The sequence below is a fragment of the Gekko japonicus genome, unplaced genomic scaffold, assembly GCF_001447785.1.
Source record: "Gekko japonicus isolate JY-2015 unplaced genomic scaffold, Gekko_japonicus_V1.1 scaffold674, whole genome shotgun sequence".
Lineage (NCBI taxonomy): Eukaryota > Metazoa > Chordata > Lepidosauria > Squamata > Gekkonidae > Gekko > Gekko japonicus.
The window spans coordinates 343140-358664 of record NW_015172574.1 but is presented as its reverse complement, the minus strand read 5'-3'; the positions used below and the strand labels follow the sequence as shown (position 1 = coordinate 358664).

Sequence of the window (15525 nt, the reverse complement as noted above, 5' to 3'; positions counted from 1 at the left end):
CGTTCTCCTGTCCCTACAGCTGCCCGGGTTCTGGGATGAGAACATGGAGCCTGTGAAGAATGTTAGGAGTTGTATTGGAGAGGATGGGTCTTTATTTCCATTCCTGATCCACAGTGCAGGAAGACTTGCTTACCTGTCCTTCAGCCTCTGTAGTGTTTCAAGGTGGCAGCCCCAAGACCTATCATGCCATGGCCTTGTCCACTTTCCTGAAACATGGGGTGGGTGCCATATTGGAGAAGGGTGCTATGAAGAGCCACAAGTGGCATGTTAAAGCGCCAGATGTGGTCCCTGAGGAACTGAGTATTTCTGGTCTATCCAAAGCAAATTGTATGCCTCTGCAGCTTCAGTTTCTCTCAGGACTGTGCAGGAAAGATGAGATGAGATTTAATCCTTCAACCTCCACTTCTTCACTGATCAAAACCATCTCCCTTTGCTGTTAGCCTTTCAAAGGAAAATATGCAGTAGACCGTGGGAAGGAGCACTGTTATCTCTGTAGTCTAAAGACTGACCAAGACAGGAATATCCTCCAGGTCTGCTGAAAATCATTGTTACTTAGCAGTCCTCGTTTATTGCTCTGACTTGCTGTGTTGATGAATTTAGATGACTCTGGGTGTTAACTGATCAGCCAGAGAATGCTTTGCATCTCATCTCATACCATAGTCAACTTTGCTTAGGGAGGTACCTTCATAACTCCATGGTTTACAGAGTTTCATGGTTCCCTCTTAGGAAGGATGCTTCTAAGAGCAAAAGCTAACTACTTACTAATTAAGACTAATTGAGTAGAATGAGTGATAGCAGCCTTTAGGAGCCAGCTGCTTATATAGCCTTGAATTGGCATCTGCAGTTCAAAATGGGTCCTAAGATACTAGCAAACCTCAAATTAGAATGTCCCCCATCCAAATCAACACCCCTGTCCTGATTACTGCAACTAATGCCCAATTTCTCACTCATTCCTGACTTTTTAGCATATATCCACCTGAAGCTTGTGTAAGCCCTCAAAACATTTTTTTAGAATTAGGAGAAGCCCACTTGTACTTTTTAAGCTTTCAGGCTAGCTGTCATAGTTACTGTGATAATCTTGATGAAAAATATAATTGTAACCTACAGGGAGCAAAAACGTTTGTGGGATTTTAAGTTCTAAAGATTTTTCAAAGGCATCAAGATGTCTTTAAAGGCTGATTCTAATTTTAGAATAAATCTTGAATAAGTGACGCATATCCACCAAATGTCAGTGTGTGCTCCTAGAAATGCCTCTGTCTTTTAAATCTGTGGGGGTTTTTCTGTGGCTGGCATAAGCAGAAAGTCTGTCTAATTGAGCCTTTCAGGTATGCCTATTTAAAGCAAGGGGCACAATTCATATAGGAGTAAATGAAAGGTAGACAAGAACTCAGATACTGGTGTGAGTTTCTATCGACAGTGTTCCTGGTGGATTGCCAATATACTCCTGATTTCTGTTTCAGATTCCACTATCCATTTATGATACAATCTGCAGAAACTTTTGTTACTTGCTTGATAAAGAATTTTTATATTCAAATAATCAATGGTTCCATGATGATAAAGCTACAGACGTGGCAAATTCTTCATCTAGAAAGTGCAGGAAATTGTTAATCGCAATAATTGTAAAATCAATTACATCTGTGTTCCACAAACTGCATTTGTGAAAGTTTCTCTGTTTTATAACTCCAAATACCTTTTTTCCCCAGCATCTCAAGGATAAGTTTTGGAATTTCATCTTCTACAAGTTTATCTTTATTTTCGGCGTGTTAAATGTCCAAACAGTGGAAGAAGTGGTCATGTGGTGCCTTTGGTTCTCTGGGCTTGTGTTTCTCCACCTCATGGTTCAGCTTTGCAAGGACAGGTTTGAATATGTAAGTTTTTTTGATGTTCACTTAGAGCTGGGTGGAAATATATGTCCTTTAGGAAGGAGTGTCTGCATTCTTATCAAGGAGTAACTGATAGAGTACAATACGTTGTCTGCAGTCATTTTACTTGAAGTTGATTAAAAACTGGGACCTCTTCGCATGAACAGTGGAGGTAGAAAAGGGCATGCAGGTTAGGTTTAATTACTGATTGGTTTATTGGGGGTGAAAAAAAATAGCACCTGCAGACGAGGAGGCTGTACTCGGAACCTGGGCCCTCCCGTCACACTTTTTGTTCTCCCATTCAGTTTTCACTTGAGCTCCACATTGTTTATTTATTTAAGATATTTACATGTTGCAACCCAAAGCCACTTCTTCCTTCCTCCATTTTATCCTCACAACCACAAGTGGGGCTTCAAGTCCATGTCTTGCAGATCATAGTTCAGTGATCTAAGAGCTATACCATGCTGGCTCCCTGTTTCTCATGCTTCTGTTATGGAACTTCGACATTGTATCAGGAATAAGGAAGTGCTTTGCAGATAGGAACATCCCTGTGCAGGAAGTCAGATTACACAGTTTCTGCTGGTTTTGTTATGTACATAAGCCAGTGATGAAACCAAATGGAAGGATCCTGCACTTGAAGGGATCCAGTGTGCTTGAAGTAGCTAATCTCTGTGACCAAAAGCCATGGAATTGTGCCCTAGGTATACTCATTGAGTTGGCCCAGTTGATAGTCTGATATTCAAAGTCAGCAAGTGCATTTCTTACCCCCCCCCTTTATTTTTTATATTGCAGCTCTCTTTTTCTCCCACTACACCAATGAACAGTCACATCAGAGTCCTGACCCTGCTGGTAGCTATGCTGCTTTCCTGCTGTGGATTGGCAGTCGTGTGTGGCGTTATTGGCTATACCCATGGAATGCATACATTATCTTTCATGGCAGCTGAGGTGAGTATTCCAATTAAAAGGTGCTCATGCAGTCTTTTGGTTGGCCTTCCTTTATTTGTACAGCATTCTGTGTATTGATTTTTGAAAATATTTAGCCAGGATATATCAGAAATTATTTTCCTATTGTAGAAAAATTGGGATTTTTGCAATATTGTGCTACAGATTGTAAATCACCTTCACTGGAAGCAGCAGCAACTGTGAGGAGTTAACGTTCTGTTGTATATACAAAGTGATGTATGTCTCCCCCTTCACATACCCCTCGAACTAGAAAACATTCCAGTGCCCTGAATACTATGTGATCTGATTCATCATGTTTATTTTGTCTTATCTTTAAACATTTTAAAATAAACCATGTTGATTTATGTCTCAATAAATATGTGAGCTGAATATCTGAGTGGGGGAAAAATCAGGTATGGTTTAGATGTTACATTAAAATGCAAAGTTTAATGTGGAAACAATTTTTATTTGAATAATAGTAACAATAAAAATGTAAGGACAGTATAGCATGTGCTGTATTAACATATAAGGAAAATGACCCTGAATGTAAGATGACACCCCCTAAAAAAGGCTGTACATAAGAATAGATGACCCTGAATTTAAAATGACTTCTACAAAAAAAGATTGCAGTATAAACAAAGTTTTAATCAGTACACAATAAACAATATAGACTACAGAAGAAAGTGATAACTTTCATGTTTTGGGCCTCTTTGTGTTGTAATTGTTTACAGGTAGTATTGGATCATACTATTTCAAATTTTAAAAGACAAAAGACAAGAGCCTTTTGAAAGTACTGTTAAACTGCCCCCCCCCTTCACAATGCTTTTGTAGGCTAGGAAGTCATACTTCTCCAATAGAAGGTGTTATATCTCCAAATCAGCTGTTTAAAGTTAACTTCTTGCCTTATTCTTCCCTGTCTAAAATGTCCACAAACTCACAACAGCTATAGTGTATGTTGTGCTAAATTGCTTTAAAACCCAGCAGTTTTTTTGTGTTTCTCCACTCCTGAGGGGAGGGGAGAGCCAAACGGCTCACCAACTCTGGCCTTGAAGCACAGGGGAAGAAGCAAAAGCTGGTGTAGAGTACTATTTTGAACCAGAAACATGGGTCAGTGCTAGGGCAGCAAAGCCACCATTTGCCAGGTAAGAAGTTGCAGTTTCTAAAGCTAGCCAGCAGGTCCACCTGACTCCTCTCGCCCCTTGAAATGCAAAGCGGCTTGAAAAGCAGCATTAGCCGAACTCAGCATCACTTTCACTGCCACTCCTCTCTGCTAGTGAATGAGATGGTTCTTTTTCTCCATAGCTCTCCTCTTGTGCACAGTGAATCATCTCTCACACTCAGCGGATTTGTAAGATAACCCCCCCCCCCTTTTTTAAGAAAGCCAAAAGGGGTGAATAATGTTGTCTTCCTTTCAAGTTAATCCAGTACTTCCCTTACTTTGGCCCCGGTCACACGGGCAGGAAAATGCTGGGGGGGAAGCGTGGCTGTTTGCCCCGGAGCAAAATAACACGCGGCTGCGCTGTCCTGTAGAGGTCCCGTCGAGGTCCCGTGGTTAGGGGGGAGGTGCCGATCACAGGACAATCCTGCAGCGCGGCAAAGGAGCGGCCTCTCTAGCAAAAGGCTCCGCAGGTTTAACCCCTTCCAGGGCTGCAGAGGAATGCAAACTGTGTCCTCTGTCCGGTCCCCTCCAGGAGGAGCTTCAGTCAGGCTGCCCTCCCGCCACACACCCCCTGCACCTCCCCCTCTGCCGCCTGGTGCAGAGAGTTCCTCTCGAGCAGGCCAAGCCAGGAAGGGGGGGTATGGAAAAGAGGAGGTGGCTGTGATGTTTGTTTTTAAACGAAGTGTGCGCATGCGCCGTTGAGTGCTTGTGCACATCCCGTGGAGACTTGGAAAAAAACACCTTTTAGCGATGGGACATGGGCGGGCGCCGGATGCCATGACCTACCACCGGAAACGCGATCAGGTGCCCACCCTTGCCCCGCGGTTTCAGGAAACCAGTACCTCGGAGGTACTAGTTTTTTACCCCGCATCTTTGACGGGAAGCCTCTGGTTCGCCATGGGAGCTCTACGCTTCCCAGATGTGGCGCTGTGATCACGCCCGGAAAATCCGCCTATCTTCCGTCTCTGTAGCGTGGCTAATGCTACAGAGTGTGACCACAGCCTTTGTTTAAAGTTGCCCTTTGTTGTTACATGTTTGTTCATTTTTGTCATGTTGTTGCCATACTCCTGCCTGCAGTGATTACCATGAATCCACCACTCTCTTAAACGATTTCACTATAATGATGCTGTGTACCATTGACTACTTCACAGTTACCCAAACCACTAAAAATGAAATAGATCTTATGCAAACAATTATTTAATGGCTTGGTTTCAGTTATAATCCGAGATCAAACAAGAATTCTGGCTTTGTGGTTTTGGGGGGGAGGGTTGGATTGTATTATGTATTTGTTGTCTCTCCCCCCCCCATGGCAAATCAATAGAACATAACTGATACTTTCTCATACATTTGCTTAGGGATAATCACCTGAAAAAATGTTAATTATAGACTTGAAACTGCCAAGCTTGCCTGATGTTGTATTGGCAGTGACATTAGTTCATTATTGTTAGCTTTATGAAACAATATTTAGAAATGGAAATTTTTCTACAGAAAAATTAAGCACTGGAAAATTTTCTGTCCCAGAGCTGTGTGTGTACTTAGCACAATGTGTGAATAGTTGATTAAAGTAACCAGTTTTTAGCAATAAATTGAAAAGGATGCCCGTTACTTATGAGTGATACTTCCAGATTAATTTTGTGCATTTTTATATTTTCTGTTTTTAATTTTGATTTATAATAATCATTACCACTTATATGGGTTTTCACTGTTCATAGTGTTTCCCTATATATTAGCTTGTTACTTTTGCAGCTGACTTGCACAGTAGGCCAGTACCATTGCCCTGATATTGTGGGTGGCAGGGGCCAAGGGTCAGAAAGAGTGGCTTTTTGAAGGCCATCTAGGGAGTTTGCAGCAGAGTCAAGATTTGAACTAGAGACCTTCTAGATCAGAGTTGATTTTGCATGACGTCCCTTTCCTCCAAAGTGCTTGCAGGTCTTCCCACTTTTAACATCATTAGAAACGCAATTTCAGTTCCTTGATCAAGTCTCAGCCAACGATATTTTCAATCTTTACTCATCAGCAAGTGGCCCATGAGCCGCATTTAACTCTCTGAGCCTCTCCCACCAGCTTTCTTGTGCTTTTGCCTTTCTCCCTTTCTCTCTCCTATATCCTGTCACAAGCCAGTTCATAAGGCAATGTAGTCGTAGGAAGCAGAGAAGCAGGTGAAGTAGACGAGTGTGGATCTGGTCAGGTTGTAGGACTGGCTTTTCCGAAAGTAATCATTTAATAGCATTGCAATGTGGGATACACCAACAGATATTTTCTCTGTAGTATAACAATGGTTCAACATATTCATACATTTTCATAAATACATTTTTGTTCATTCATTTTCAAAACACTGAATATATAGAAAATTAGAAAGCAATAGGAAACACAGGTATTTGAGTACTAAGAAGTATAGTAAAAGGACTCAAATGTAAGAAGCATTTTTGTTTGCTTGCTTTCTCTGCTGCCTCTCTAGAGAGCCTGCCTGCTGTATTGGGTCTCCCCAGTTTGGGAAAACAGTTTTTTAAAAAAATCTCTATCTCTAAGACAAGTTTCAAATATCTTCTAAGAGTTCCCTCTTTCTTTTGTTTTTGTTTTATTCCCTTATATAGTCTCTGCTTGTTACTGTGAGAACTGTTCATGTGATTTTACGGTAAGTTGAAACCTGGTGCTTGGTGTGGGGAAAGAGGTGCTCTCCTTTTGGGAGGGGGGCTGGACAGAGGTGGGATGGAGACGGGGTCCTTTTCGGGGGCCCTTTTTTTCCTCACAGTCCATCCCTGGCAGGGAGGCAAGCTGAGTGGAAAGGCCCTGCGACTGGACCCAAGGCATGCCATCTATAGCCTTACTTGATTTGCCTTTCCTGGGAAGAAAGTGTCTAGAGAAATGCAGGTTTTTACAGCTGGAAAGCTTAGATTAAGGGGCAAGGTGTGTGGACCAAAGCCCTGGAGCTTTTGAGAGATGGATCTCTCGCTTGCATTCTAGCAGAACCATTCTGTCATGCAGGCAGGTGACATCTTCTGTGCTCACTCATGGAGTTTCTCTACAGCAGCCTTGGCATTAAAGGATGGCCTCCATGAATTAACTAGGAGGACTTTTTCCCTCTTGCCCTTCAGCAAGTTATGCGGGGAGGAGCCTGGCTCACTGTAGAGCATCTGCATCTGCTTGGCATGCAGAAGGTCCCAGGTTCAGTCCCTGGCACCTGCAGTTAACAAGGATCAGGTTGCAGGTGATGTGAAAGACCTCTGCCTGAGACCCTGGGAAGCTGCTTCCAGTCTGAGTAGACAATACTGATCTTGATGGACTGATGTTCTGAGTCAGTATAAGGCAGCTTCATGTGCTAAGTGGAGCTCTACAAGAGTGGCTTTGAGGGTGACTAGTGGGTCTGATGGTTGCTAGGGGCCTGTGTTTTCCCTAATGCTGTATGTTTGGCTCTGTTGAGATCTATTGTGTTAATTTTGTTGTTGCTGTTGTTTTTTAAGTCTGTGGGGGGTCTGTACAGTGAGAAAAATGGGCTAAATTGTTTCAAGTAATTAAATGCTGGGTTTTAGATAACCTGATGTAGAATTACTGATACCTGACACAAATTTTGTTAGTCTTAAGGGTGCTACTGGACTCTTGCTTTTTTCTACTGATGTAGAATTGGTAATAGAAGTCAGGTGAACAGATGTGTACTGAAGTGTGTTAGGAATAGCTTGTTGTCATTATTATTTGTAAAACTGGCAAAATGCTATTCCAGTGACACATGGCTCTCTTCTCCTCTTCCCTTAGTTATGTCATTCATCTTTGGGATCTCAACCATGAAGGCACGTGGGAAAGCAAAGGAACCTATGTTTATTACACCGATTTCATCATGGAGTTAACTCTTCTGTCACTGGATCTGATGCATCACATTCACATGCTGGTATGCAGCTTTAACTTTGCAGGCTCCTGTACCTCATAGGTTGACTAGAACAGCATTGGCTTGTGTAGAAGAGTCACAGTTCACTGTGTTGCTGTCTAGTACATTTCCCATAATTGAAGGGTGGGAGCATTTGGAAGGGAATCTTTGCTTGCTGTGTTTGCCTTAGTAGTTCCCACTGCAGAAGAGGGACAAGCTGCTCTCGAAGCTAAGCATTTTGGCATTGAAGCCTACTTTGGCAAAAACTGGCAAGCAGTGCTTTGGCATATTTACCCCATAAGCACATGGTCCTTCACTGCATCACAATGTGAGGCTCCCTAGAAATATTTTAGGTACATTCTTGAATCTGGCTATTCTACTGCAGAATAACTTGCCTACCCTCTGAAATGAGAAATACTTTGTTACAGTGCTACAGATGCCTTAATTACTTATTACAAAAGACAGTTACACTGACAAGCACTTGAGTAATGTCAAACAGAAATTTATGAGAGACTTTTTTGTCCTCTGGGGCGTAGGCAAGTAGCAGGATCTTTACGTTCTTTCAAGGTGTTTCTTGTTTCAGTTTTTAAGATGACATTCTGCTGCCCTGTAGATCTGGCAGAAAGGACATTTTAATAATACTCCAGGTCCGTTCACTGTTCCAGTGCTTTATCATTATTCACTTTCGTAGCAGTGCAACAACAAATGTGTTCGCTGCCCCCCTACATAGATTGTGAAAGTTAGAGAAGTCTTGATGCCCAAAAGAAGAGAAGAGATTGGATTTATACCCCATGGCCCTTCACTACCCAAGGGGGTCTCAGAACGGCTTATAAACTCCTTTCCTTCTCCCTCCCCACAACAGACACCCTGTGAGCAATGTTCCCTCTAAGCCGTGGAGTCTTGTGGGCAGAAATTCTACTTTGTGAGCTACTGGCATTAAAACTGTGAGCGAGTGATTTGGCTGCTGCATAAATTAGTTTGCTCTGGAGCCATCCTTCCTGAGCTTAGACAAAAATCTGTGAGCTGGAGGCCAAAAAACTGAGCTAGCTCACACTAACGCAGCTTAGAGGGAACACTGGGTGAGGTAGGTGGGGCTGAGAGAGCGCTGACAGAAACTGCTCTTTGTCAAGAACAGCTGGGCCAGAACTATGGCTTGCCCAAGGTCATCCAGCAGGTGCAAGGGGAGGAGTGGGGAATCAAACCCAGGTCTCCCGGATTAGAGTCCACACACTTAGCCAGACACATGATACTCTAAGAGGTGGATGGACCCAAAGCTCACCTTTAACCCCAGTCTGAAACAAGAAACCACTTCTTTCCCTTATTAATTATTTTTACCCACCTAAGACTTGCAAATACATTTTAGGGATTTATTACCCCATTCACCTGAGTCTCCTTTCTGCCCTCCCTAGCCCACAGTCTGTAGCGGCATTCCCACTTTACACCTCCATGTTCTTCATCCTGCCCCCCCCAACATGAATGAAGCAGGCCTCTTTGCACATTGTAATGCAGATAAGGCTCCCCCCACCCACACAAGCAGCCTGTGGGTTGGGCTTTTCTGCTGTTAGTTTTGTGCTGGGAAGGAAAAGAAAGCACTCTTGCTTGGAAGCCCAGAGCCACCTTTGGGAAGCTGCTTTGTATGGAATTTCCCCTCGTTTCTGTGAAGCGTGGAAAGGAGAGTGCCTTGCTTGCAGCTTTCAGAACACTGGTTTTCCTCGCAGCCTCCAAGTGAGACGTGCTTGTTCCATAAGGGAACGTCTACTTTGCAGTTTGGGTAAGGAATGTGGGGACATGATCCACCGTAGCTGAAGATGATGTGCTCTCCTGTCCTTCTCTTCAAGCTGTTTGGCAATATCTGGTTGTCGATGGCCAGCCTGGTGATCTTTATGCAGCTGCGTTACCTGTTCCATGAGGTTCAGCGTAGACTTCGTCGCCACAAGAACTATCTCCGTGTGGTTGGGAACATGGAGGCAAGGTGAACAAGTGGATTGACTGTTGGATAATGATTGTGGGCGGAGTCCTGATTTACAGGCTTAAAAAAAATCTTGCCTAATGCTAGTTACATAATTGAACTAGCCCCAAGAAACAAAACTTGCTGATCCAGATATCCAGCTACTTTTTATCGTTAAAAAAAGTGGCATGTAAATAGAAATAAACAGGTGGGGGACCCGCAAGCACTATGGGGAGGCATCTCATTTTTCCCTCTACCACTTTCCCATCCCTGAAAGCCCCCCAGCTTCTCCCATTTTCCCGCTTCCTTCTCTTCTTCCCATCAATCAGCAACCTACCTCTATCTGCTACCTGCCTTCAGCTTTCCCTCCTTTCCTCCCCTTGGTAGCCTCTATCTCGGGAAACTGTGGTCAAGGTGTGCCGTGCCAGCCACTAGGCTGGGCTCAGTTGTGTGTTGGCAAACCTGCCATGACATTTTTTTTTGGGGGGGAGGTGTCATTTTCCCTAATACCCTTTCCCCACACTGTTTTCTAATTTCTTCCTCCTGGCACCCCATATACTCACCTTTTCCTGCTTCCTTCTCTTTCCCACCCACCCACCAATCTATTTTTTTATCTCCCTCCTCAATTTTGGTTATATTTATTATTTATTTATACCCCGCCTTTCTTGACAATGGGGACCCAGATCAGCTTACATTATTCTCTACATTTTATCCTCCCAATAACCCTGTGAGTTAAATTAGGCTGAGAATATGTGACTGGCTCAAGGTTACCCACCAAGCATCCATGGCAAAATGGGGATTGAGCCTGAGGCTGCAGTTGTAAGAACATTTTCCCAGGAGTAAATCCCACTGAATAAAATTGATCTGAATTCTGAGTAGAACTGCTTAGGATTGCTACCTGACTCTCCTAGATCCTAGTCTAAAACTCTAACCACTACACTACACTACACTGACTTTTGTGGAGTGTCTGCTGTTGAACAGTAGGAAGCAGCCATTCCTGGGGGAGCCATGCAATCCTTGTGAAATCAAGTTGCCCAGTGATTGCTCCCTGGCCCGGCCCCGATGAATCCTTCCTCAAAGGCCAAAGCAGCCCTGGAAAGGGCTTTTCCCTTCCCCCACATTTTATAGGCAGAAAGCAAGGCTTAAAGGTTGGCAATATTGTTGCGGTTGTCTAGCAACCGTCACAGTGGCCACTCCAGTGACCCTTTTTTCTTAAAGATACAGGCACTGCTTCTGTAATTTTGGGTTTTTAAGCCTCTGATATATATTTTTTCTTCCCTTAGAAGAAAACCTGGGGCTTTTCTTAGTTTTGTAGAAAGATCTGTCTTGTCTGGATTTAAGTTGCCACAGATTTTGCCATGTTGATATTTAGATATATTGGTAATATTAATGATAATAGAGGATAGTGAGTGTTTCTTTAGATGCCTTCCCTCCTCCAAGAAACATTTGATCTTCTACTTTTGGAAAAAGAGTGAGCTTTAAAAATTAAATACCTCCAGGCAGTTTCATTTTTTGATTAGTGATGCACACACATTTACAAAGCAGAAATTGCTGTCACCTGACTTTACTGAAAGGTAAAATAAGAGAAAAGATTCTTATATTTGTTCTCCTGTCTGATTGCTGATGTCCTCTATACCTTCCATCTTTTAGCCTTGTTGACCTCTACTGTTCACCATCCACCTCCCCCTGCTCCTTACTACTGTCTCATTTCCTTCTTCTCGGCCTGTTCCTTATCCTGCTGTTCTCTTCCATAGTCTACAATGTTACACACACCTCCTGTCAGCCATTGATCAACCCATTTCCTATAGCTAAAATCTTTAGGTTAGCCACAGTAGCTCTCCTTTTTGCAGGCTAGATTTCTAGTACTCCACTACAGTTTCCTACCTGTAAGGGTAAGAATAAGGGTGGATAAAGGGGTTTGTTGAGTATAAGCAGATTTTTTTGCCCAGAGCCCCAGGGACAAAATAATGAAAGGCAATATATGCATCTGAATAACAGTCAGAATAAAGGAATTTCCAGAAGAGGTTCTGGCCCACTCCTCATAGAGATTGAAATCGTACCTTGTTCGTGGAAATGAAGGCTTTCCTAAATAGTAAATTGGCCTTGGGTGACTTTTCCAAGACCTCTTGGTTCAGTGCTTGACTGAACCAACCACTTTAAGCCAGTATCCCAGTTCCAAGTATAATTCCAGTGTAAATACAGTAAATACTTGATAGTGTTTCAGCTGCCAGCCTCTTAAGAGTGAAAAGGAGGCATTTAAGTTCAGATGGCATCCACTATGGCATCCGCTAAGTAGAGTTTTGGTGGGAAATCTTTGTTCATATCTAGCTGGACTGTGTGCATGTGGGCAAGAGTTGGCAGACTGTTCTTTTGTTTTCCTATTGTAGATTTGCAGTGGCAACGCCAGAGGAACTAGCAGCCAACAACGACGACTGTGCCATTTGCTGGGATTCCATGCAGTCTGCACGTAAACTCCCGTGTGGGCACCTGTTCCATAAGTATGCACCTGGGAAGCAAAAGCCGGATAGAATAAGCTGTGTACTCTCATTTGTCTGCAGCTAATAACTGGGTTGGAGCATATCACTGTATCTTTGTTTTCCTTTACACAGTGATGATTTTCCTCAGAGTTAGCAGTTGCCAGTAGAGGCCTGGTTCCATTCAGTTTAGACAGTGCCCAGGAACCCAGCAAACAGAAATATCTGTGCACTTATCCAGGACTGGAAAAATTACTGTAATGTTAAAGTGCCAGTGTCTACCTTTTAAGTATCTTGCCCTTCCTAGTCTTAAAAATAAAATTCCTAGGTGGCAGCTTACTAGAGTGTAGAATTGGGGGTCAGTCTGGTATCTGTCTTGAAGAAGGTGCCTGCAACTTATGTGGTCTCTGTGATTCCATCTTAGAATGGCTAATTTTGGAAGGCTGATGCAGAAACTATTTTTTTCTTCTGTTTTTCTGCTTTGATAATGCTGACCTTGAGAAGGGCAGTTTTGTTGCCTGAGATTTTATTTTAATGCATAATTAGGATTAGATAGGATTAATACATTAACCCAATTTAAGGTTGAGCTGTATCCCATTTAACATTAACTTTTAAAGCTTTCATTTTTACTCCTTTTAACACATATAATTTTATCAATTTTATCTTCCCATAATTTAAATTTAGTTGTTTCCAGTAGTTTTATTTTCTTAACTACTTGTGACTGTTTCCAGTTGTTTTATTTTCTTTTAACTATTATTTTAACTATTTGAGGATATTTAATCATGGGGTTTAATTTAAATTAATTATAGAAACAGGAACTAGAGAAATAGAATTTACGTTAAGTTTTAGACTGAAGGTCCTCTTTGAGTCCTGTATTTTAGCATTTGAATATTAACTGTATTAACTGTTTTATTTTGGCTACACCTGCTTAAGGATATTTTATTATAAGAGGGAGAGTTGTAAGGAAGAGTTGCAAGGAAGAGGGAGTTGTAGGTAAGGTGGGAAAAGGGAGGAAAGGGGGAAGGGTTGGGGGGCAGAAAGGGGTAGAAGAGGAAGAACAAGAGTGAATGATTGTCTTAAGTTATAACACCAGGGTTAAAAAATACATATGGAAACAAAGTTGTTTTCTACATTCCAGAATCTACCATAAAAGCTCTATTGTGTAGAATATTTTTATGAATGAATAATAAAAATGGGTTGGTGCTAGGGTTGAAATATTTAGAAAATTAAATTTTAGGGGAGGTTGTTTAAAACTAGGTTCTTGCTTCGTGCTTGTGGTACATTTGACTAGACTGGATTGTGGTAGATTGATAAATGATAAATGGAGAGAGATCTTGGAGTTGTAGTAGATACCTCACCGAAAATGTCGAGACAGTGTGTGACTGCAATAAAAAAGGCTAATGCTATGCTGGGGATTATTAGGAAGGGTATTGAAAACAGATCAGCCAATATCATAATGCCCCTATATAAATCAATGGTGCGACCTCATTTGGAATACTGTGTGCAGTTCTGGTCACCACACCTTAAAAAGGATGTTATAGCTTTGGAAAAAGTGCAAAAAAGGGCAACTCGAATGATAAAAGGGTTGGAACACTCCCTATGAGGAAAAGTTAAAGCGCTCTTTAGCTTGGAGAAATGACGACTGAGGGGTGACATGATTGAGGTTTATAAGATTATGCATGGGATAGAGCAGGTAGAGAAAGAGGTACTTTTCTCCCTTTCTCACAATATAAGAACTCGTGGGCACTCAATGAAATTGCTGAGCGGTCAGGTTAGAACGGATAAAAGGAAGTACTTCTTCACCCAAAGAATGATTAACACATGGAATTCACTGCCACAGTAAGTGGTGGCGGCTACAAGCATGGACGGCTTCAAAAGGGAATTAGATAAGCATATGGAGCAGAGGTCCATCAGTGGCTATTAGCCACAAGGTATAGGTAGGGACTCTGAGGCAAGTGATGCTCTGTATTCTTGGTGCTTGTGGGGGGTCAACAGTAGGAGGGCTTCTAATGCCCTGGTCCCACTGGTGGACCTCCTGATGGCACCTGGTATTTTTGGCCACTGTGTGACAGAGTGTTGGACTGGATGGGCCTTTGGCCTGATCCAACATTGGCGTCTCTTATGTTCTTATGGTACCTTTGGGGTGGGGAAATTTCTTCATGTTTAAATTTTACTGTGGGTGACTTTTGGATAGGTCCTTTCCCCATCTTCTCAGCAGTTACATGAAGATGATAAAATATTGCTAGAACAGTTCCTAGTGGCATATGAGTCCAGTGTGGTGTCAACTGCAATGGTTGCTTATTCTTTCTGGGCCCAGTTGACCTTTAAATCCCCAAACAGTCTGGGTCTATGTCATCTCAGGGATTGTCTCCTATGATATATGTCTCTCTCCAGCCTCTTAAATCAATACCGGGTGGGGTGGGGTGGGGGGGACTTGCTCAGTGCTGTCTTTACCTTCTGGGTGCAGTAAACTGATGGTGGGTGGCAGGCTTCTTCTGTGGTGAATGCCCTGCTCAATAAATCGAGTCATTCCCAACACTGCTCTCATTTAGATGAGCAGTAAAGACCTGGCTATTTAGGAAGTCTTTAGAGCCCTACTGAATGTCATGGCCTGGCTGATTTTAACATCTGATATGTTTTTAAATCAATATGTCTGCTACGGTTAAACTTGTTTTAACTTGCTGCTTTAATTGGTGTAGGGTAGCTCTCTATTGTTAGCTGCTTTTGTATTGTTTTCTTTACTTGAAAAGTAGGATGAAAACATCGAAATAAGCATGTCTTGTACAATCTGCTGAGTTTCTGATGAGCACTTTGTCATTCTTGTTTAAGAGGCTCACTTCACCTTCCCTGTTTGTCAGCTCCTGTCTGCGCTCCTGGTTAGAACAAGACACTTCCTGCCCCACCTGCAGAATGTCTCTGAATATCACCGATAACCATCGTGCCAGGGAGGACCACCAAAGAGAGAACCTGGATGAAAATTTGGCTCCTGTGGCAGTGGCAGAAGGCAGACCTCACTTGAATCAGCATAATCACTTCTTCCACTTCGACGGTTGGCTTTTTTGCCTTTTGCCAGTTTTCTTGACTAAAACCATTTAGTGACAGGCGAATGGTCCTGTGTTGACAAGCTTTCTTTCTGGAGTTAGCAACAGGCACTTCTTGTGTTTTGTTTAAAAATGCCAGTTTGTTGGGGGTTTTCCTGCACCAGACGGGTTAGCGTTCTGTTCTGTGTGACATGGTGATGAGGCAGAACTTCAGGTGCAGCTTAACTGCTAACGTGCAAC

The 15525-nt window shown here is 42.6% G+C and overlaps 1 protein-coding gene across 1 annotated transcript in view; it reads left to right on the top strand.

Annotated features, from left to right (window-relative positions):
* AMFR (autocrine motility factor receptor, E3 ubiquitin protein ligase) overlaps positions 1–15525 on the top strand; it is a 37469-nt gene that overhangs the window by 14131 nt on the left and 7813 nt on the right. Inside the window, exons 4-10 of the mRNA XM_015421388.1 lie at positions 1704–1868; positions 2655–2807; positions 6558–6598; positions 7714–7846; positions 9661–9794; positions 12158–12268; positions 15103–15293. Of these exons, the coding sequence (XP_015276874.1) occupies positions 1704–1868; positions 2655–2807; positions 6558–6598; positions 7714–7846; positions 9661–9794; positions 12158–12268; positions 15103–15293 (928 nt within the window). The remainder of the gene's footprint in view (positions 1–1703; positions 1869–2654; positions 2808–6557; positions 6599–7713; positions 7847–9660; positions 9795–12157; positions 12269–15102; positions 15294–15525) is intronic.